The 7,239-nt window shown below is 42.1% G+C and overlaps 1 protein-coding gene across 1 annotated transcript in view; it reads right to left on the bottom strand.

The window, feature by feature from the left end:
• The window catches only part of LOC111868971 (tRNA (uracil-5-)-methyltransferase homolog A), a 16,896-nt gene extending 12,013 nt beyond the window's left edge, over positions 1-4,883 (bottom strand). Inside the window, exons 1-3 of the mRNA XM_023860107.2 lie at positions 4,171-4,883; positions 1,286-1,456; positions 759-914 (exon numbers count right to left, since the gene is read on the bottom strand). Of these exons, the coding sequence (XP_023715875.1) occupies positions 759-914; positions 1,286-1,456; positions 4,171-4,782 (939 nt within the window). The 5' untranslated portion in view covers positions 4,783-4,883. The remainder of the gene's footprint in view (positions 1-758; positions 915-1,285; positions 1,457-4,170) is intronic.
• Positions 4,884-7,239: the final 2,356 nt, after the last annotated feature.

Here is a 7,239-nt window from a genome sequence, read left to right as displayed (position 1 = left end):
GCACGCTGTTCACGAAAATCAGCCATTGCAAAAACGATGATCACACAAAACAGTTGTCACTATAAACTCTGCCGAAACTAGTCCTTACCTTCTGAAGCAACGGTAGTCGGCTTATCGACTCAGGAATGTTAGCTCTATACGCCCATAGCGGCAAAACGCGGTACTACAAAAGCTCTGCCCACAAAAAAATTAGTTCGGTTTCTTTTGGGTACCCCATCATATATATTGAATCAGATATAGTGAAAGTGATCGAAGTAGGGTGGTTGAGATGGCTTGGACACCTTTTTAAAATGTAGGAGCAGAACTCCTGCAAGAAGTTAATGCTACACAAATGAGAGGGTACTCGACAAGTAGGCAGACCTGTGATTGGGTGGCTGGATTCCGTTGAAGATCTGAAGATGACAGGCATCAGAAATTGGAGATGAAAGTCTAAGGATTGGGACCAATGGCGAGCAATCCTGAAAGGGACCAATGTTCATCATGAACTGTGTCGCCCACAGGAGGAGGCGAAGACAAAGAAGGGTGAGAAGGAGAAGGAAAAGGAGAAGGGGGATGAAATGGAAGAGAAACAGAAGCAGGATAAAAATGAGGAGGAAGGAGGAGAAAGATGATAACCTGGCTAAGGTTCATGAGGTAATGTTCCACAAGCCAATGATTAAGATTACCGTCTTACCGTGCAACAAATGGAGGATGCTGTATACCAGTGTATATATACTGTAAAGGTACAACAGATGACTGGTCCAAATTACTGAGGTTACCTGGGCTGCGTATGGTCCATCACTGAACTGCAATATATTGCCTTCTTGTTTCATGATGGCACGTATTTCAGGGTCACGTTTCATTTTCTTGGTCATTGGTATATACTCTTCATCAATCATCAAAATCTTCCTCTTCTGTTGCTCGTTACTCACCACCTAATCAATAAACGAGTGAAGTATTATACTAACGGAAATAGTTATTTTGTTGCTTTGCAATTTCATAAACTTCACAATTTTGCATTGTCTATGTCATTTTCTGATTCTTTGGAGGTTGTTCACAATTCGTGTACCAACTGCTGAGGCTATGTTGCAACAAATGAGAGATGGCAGGATGAATGTAAACTGTAAGGAAATGAGGAAGATGCAGTTAGAGCAAATTTCATGGTACTATCCCAACTTTATCATGGAAGGACTGAGGAAACAGCTGATCACTGACCAGTTTTCAAACCCAATACCTTTTAATGATGACAGGAGTGTAAACATTCACTGTGCGAATGCTAACAATTTCCTACAATCTATCCACTCACCTTTGCATTCAATGTGTAGCCCAAGAAACTCTGGTTGTGGAGAAGACTTTGGGCTATTTTCATTTCATCCTCAGATTTGAAATGCACATACAGAACTTTATCACCCTTTTGGCGAGGTCTGATCCTGTGACCTAAGTCCCCCAGAGTCATGTTCAGCAGTTGCTTCAGGTTCTGTCAATACAAGTCAATCATTACAAGCAAGACGATATGACTGCTAATATGAAGTACAAATGGCGCAGGATGCATCCAACTGCATGTCAGAAATAGAACTGTCCGAACGTAAGTGCTGTTCAAATACAAGACAACCCATCTGGTTTAAATACAAATATACCTTCATCACCAAATTTCTCTGATCACAAGAAATCTGACAGAAATACCATATAGCAGACTGTCAATTATTTATTCTGCAGAATAATGAGAGTATTTTAGAACTGTTTAAGTACTGATTATGGTTTCCCATAATAATCTAAATGCTGCCCGTTATATCTTTTCGGTACTATACAAGGTTAGGCATTTAAGTTCCAGGACTGCATAAATTTTAAGGAAACCACATTTAAAATCCAATATATCTTTTAATATTCTTCAAAATAATCTCATTGAGATGTTACACCCTTTTGTCCTTGCTCAAGAAACTGTTGGAAACACCTTTTGAACTCATTTGTATGCAACATCAAAAATTGCTTTGTTACATTTCTTTCAATGTCCTTAGTGTCCTCAAATCTCCCTTTCAGTGTGGATTTTATTTTGGGGAACAAAAAAGTTTGATGGGGATAAATCTGGAGAATATGGAGGGAGGGGTCACTTAATTCTGGAATTCCCTGTTTTGCCACAAACTGCTGTACTGCAGTGTGAAGTGTCACATTGTCATGTAAGAGGAACCAGCTTTCTCTTTCATGAAACTGAGGTCTTACTCAATTAATTCTTTGAACCATATGAGACAATACTTCCACATAATATCCTTATTCACCATATGACCTATTGGAATAAATTCTTTGTCGAAGAACTGACATACAACGCTGTCTTTTGACTTTTGAAACTGAATTTTTGTGTCTTGGAGAGATTGGTGAGCACCATTCCATGCATCGTCTTTAGTTTGGAGATCATACTGGAAACACCAGGTCACATCACCTGTTACAAATGAGTCAAGCAAGGAACGATCTTCATAAACAGACTGAAAAAACTCTTGATACGCATTCAGTCTGAGGGCTTTCTGCACACTGGCCAAATAATGCAGAACAAACAAAGTGCAGATCTTCCACTAAGATCATGCAAATTGTTTTTCAGCTAATATTGAGTGCCTCTTCCTTCATTTGTCAATAAATTGAAATCAATTCCTGAACTGTTTCGATCACGTCAGGTGTCTGAATGGCTGTTGGTCGTCCACCGTGTTTGTCATCTTCAAAACTTTCACGACCATTCCCAAATCTTGCATACAATTCAAAAACCCATGTATGAGAGGCAACGTTCTCACCATAAGCCTGTTTTATCAGCAGGAAAGTTTCTGTAGCTGTTCTGCCCATCTTGAAACAAAACTTAAGTTTTGTTCTTTGCCCTATCACTATAAGCTGTCACAACAATCTGCACGGTACAAAATCTTAAACATGACTGACCATGAATGACAAGAGAAAAGTCACTGACCTTATACAGGAAAAGCAAACGATGAGTCACCCCGAACAGACAAGTTGAAATATGTTCCCATGTGCTCTTAAGAGCACGTATAACAGTGATGCATTACAGCGATTTGAAACAGACTATTCCACCTTCTCAACATTTAAAACTTCTAATTTCTTTATTTTATTTATGGAAATTGCAATGAAAAGCAGGAATTCAAGGAAAGTAGTATGCTTTATTGTTTTTTTTGTCTCCTGTTCATGTGATTCTCTTCTGGACAGATATATTCCTGAGACTAAAGCCTAGTATTACCAACTGTACACATTAATCCCCCTTTCCTGCTCTCAGCCCTGTATATGTTATAATGAAAGAAAACAAAAATCCCAGTGACTGGTTGTCACCCAAGGAATGATAGTCCAGTGCGATCACTGCTACCTTAAGCCTATGGACAAGCTTAGTGTGTCAGCATTTCCTCCAGCTCTAATGTAACTTATCCTGCTGTATCCTGGGCATCAGAGTATCTTCACTGAAAACAGGGTGTGCCAAGGGAACACATGGTTGATAAAGACTAGGAGAGAAGGCAAAATATAAAGAATATGGAAAACACTGGAAAGAACCACTTCACAATTTGAGCTTTGACAGAATTTTAGAGAATCATACAAAAGGAAAAATAAGTCTGGGAACTCCTTGATGGGTGGAGCTCTGACAGAATCTTAGAAAATCAAAAAAGGGGGAAAAAAGGTCTGGGAAACCCTTAGAAATGATGGAAGGTTCAATATGCCTAATACTGGAAACAAAGATGATGGTTAATCCCCCCAATGTAGACGGCCCCACTCGGAACTACAGACTTTATCTTCCTGAAAGAATATAACCTAACATTCCACTGATATGGAGAGAACATATGATAGTCCTAGATGAGAGACAGCCTGTTTCTTATTCATCGCCCATAACACAATAAAAACAATACATACAACATCCGGTTAACCATATCTCTCTAAAACCCACTAAAAAGTTGGTTAATAGGATGTTAAATTAAAGCAGAAAACTATTATAACATATAAAATCTTAAATTAAGGATGAGGTAAAGTGTAGAATACTTTACAGTTACTCCACAGTAAACTAACCTGGCCAGAGCCAAAAAAACAATACCAAAACAAAGTTAACTAAGATCAGACTAGGATTAACAATCACACTGGGGAACCCAAACACTATTATTTACTTTAACATCAAAAATAATATTTAATTTATACAACGATATTAACTACAAAACTTACCCCAGCTTCTCGTGGGGGCAGTCCACGAACCAGTAACACGTGGATATACAAGTGTGCAGACTCACTAGATTTGTCATCTGCAGGCGTCGCTTCAGAAGATGTACCTGGCACGCCTTCCTTATTCTTCTCAGTATCATTAACCTGTTCTTCTGTACTGATCTTGCTCTGATCGCCTTCATCCGCAGTTTTACACTCTGTTACGTCAGTCGGCTTGGACGCGCTGGTATCTGCTCCCGACAAATTCTCAACACAGCCGACTACTTCAGATGCAGGCTGTTTATCAGTACCAGCAACCGGCTTGGGTGTGCTGGCATCAACTTCTGACGAATTCTCAGTACTATCCACTTCAGATGCCGGCTGTCTACCAACATCGGTAACACTGCAAGTATCATTTGTATTTCGTGCTTTGTTAATATTTCCGTCATAAACGCCCTTTTCTGTTAGTAATTCTTGACCTATACGTGCTTCTGTTTCTTGATACTCTTGCGAGTTACCGAACAATTCAGTACCATCACTCTTTCGATGGCTACCATCATTCTCCCTCGCCAATTCGACTTTTGCTTTATGCTCTTCGTCGTGCTCAAGAGCTGGAATTCGATCGTGTGAAGCCATTACAAACGTTTTTCATTAAATCAACAACTATACAGCAATTATTTGTTTTGAATCAATACCTTACCACCTTCCATAACAAAATGACACTGAAGTACTACATTCAAACACCAGATTGAGCTATATTCCGTAGCACGTTCGGCAGTTGATGAGTTTAGTCTTTCTCTGAGAATAAACCACGGATCATATATGATATCAGGGTCTGTTTTTGTATGATTCCAGTACAGGGCAAACAGCAGGATTCATACCACTACCGACCACTACCGTGGATCCATAATGAGTGGTCAGCTAGAATCTGACACTGTGCAGTCCAGTGTCTCCTACTCACCAGAGGATAGAAAGAGATCCAGTGTCAAAAACGTTGTTCTCTAGTTTCCAGAATTCCACACGATGAACAAAGACCAAACACCCATTAATTCCGCGATTATCCCTCTTCACCATCCTCGACCTGAAATGTTCCCTGATTGATTGTTTTGGAAAAAGCACATAATAACATTTATTCATGTAATTTCTCTAACTTAGTATTATTACTGTCCTTACCGTTCGCCTACACGTTCGGCGTCACTTATACCTCGCCGTCACGTTCGCCCCTTTGTGGTCTGCACTTTCATCCGCCGCTTCCTTGTAGCTGTCTGGTTCAGGGTAGGGGGTGGGATTGCTCTGAATTTGGATTTGTGTGGGCGCCAGTGGACTTGGGTGAAATCCACGAATTTGGAACGGGGAAAACAAGAGGGGGATATGGGTAGGCGGACGTTTGGGGTTCCGACTGCTCAGACGGTAGGACGAGATTCTGTCTCAGGGCGACTAATGGGCCTTGCTCACACAAGGAGAGAGAAAACACTCAAAAACTCGCACTTCACCAACACTGTTGCTCTTTATTGTAGATGTGCACTAGAATTACACACTACGAGGCTGTAGCACTTGGACTTTGTACACCGGACTCGGCCAACACCAATTTAACGTCCGGGTGGTTACTCATATTATTCTCTTTTTGCTACTCCCTCCTGTTACTCACTGTTGGTGACTGCCTGCTCTGGAGAGGCAGAAGTCCTGACGGAAAGCAGGAACGCCTGGATTCCTCTCCTCTGAAATTTTGCTGATTGGCTGAACCTAAAATTTGGGTGTTTCTCTCATTTGCATTCAGCCAATCCCTAACCAGGTCCATGTTAATTTGGGCCTAAGTACAACACGGTCCCTCTGACAGCTCTCAAATAAATGAAGGTACACTAACAATCGCTCGGTGCGCCACTTCGAAAATTATTGCGACTCGTATCTGTCAAGTCTCAAATTTTCAAAGACTCGCACCGTCGAAGCATTGAAACTCCCAGAAAACACAGTGGGATACTTCCTGCTCCGTTCTGGGGGTTTCAAGTGACCTGCAGCTTGCTTGTCCCTCAGAAAGACCAGATGTCGTCCTTGGCGTCTGCTGGTGCTGGGGTCAATTCTGTATCATCTATTGTTAACAGTAGTACAGTTCGTTTACGTGTAGTGCATTGTAATTAAGAATGTAAATTAGAAACATTCCTGAGGTTCCTGCATGGTGCGGTTACAGTATCGCAAACGATTTGTGCTGTGCTTGGTCTGTATTCGCTATCTCTGGGATCCTATGTCTGGGGATGGGGAATAACCACATCTGTTAACTGCAAGTTTCATGAAAGTGGTAATGTCACTATGTTTATCTTTCAGTTCAAATTAGGCAACAACGAATTTGTATCAGGACATACTAACAGACAGTGACATAGAAAATTTGTCAGAAATTCACCTTTTGCTATTAGGAATCGTTAAAATCAGATAATTTCCCAGTCCCTTTACATTATTAATCATGTATTCATTCATTCATTCATTTATTCAGCATTCCATTGTGGGGCTCTCTTGTCAACGAGTGTGTAGTCTTGTCATTACTCCGATGACAACCCACTTCTTCGGAACAGTTTGTTGGCCCTGAAAAGGACCGTGGCTGATGAGATGATTGACCGGTGAGGTAGCGCGGCGCGCGCCGGTAAGGAGAAAGGCTAGTGAAAGGCGAGTGGCCTGGCCGCAGTGCGGCCGTGGCTGGAGGTTGCTTGGTTGCCGTGCGGCAGCGTGAGTTGGAGGTTGCTTGATCGCAGTGCGGCAAATGGCGAAGGTTGCTGCTGGTGAAAAACTAGTCGTTGAGCGCGGTCGTAGGAGCCACGAGGCAGTGGCTACGCCAGAAACACAGTGAGTCGGACCGTAACACGACCACCGGCGAGTCCAGAAGCGGTGCCCCAGTGAGTCGGGTGTGAGAGCGCCGGAGAGCCGAGGCAGTCGTGCCTGGCGCAGCCTGCCGATGCCTCCGAAGACCGAGCGCTGGCGACGAAGCCTGCTGGTTGAAGCTGCTTGATGTGGCTAGCTCGTAGGCTGATGAACTGAATCGATGAACTGAACTGAACTGAATTGATGAACTGAATATCTCGGCTCAGGTCAGGTCAGGTCAGGTCA

The sequence above is a fragment of the Cryptotermes secundus genome, unplaced genomic scaffold, assembly GCF_002891405.2.
Source record: "Cryptotermes secundus unplaced genomic scaffold, Csec_1.0 scaffold3632, whole genome shotgun sequence".
Classification (NCBI taxonomy): Eukaryota; Metazoa; Arthropoda; class Insecta; order Blattodea; family Kalotermitidae; genus Cryptotermes; species Cryptotermes secundus.
The sequence above is the reverse complement of the archived record's forward strand: the minus strand, read 5'-3'. Positions and strand labels throughout refer to the sequence as shown.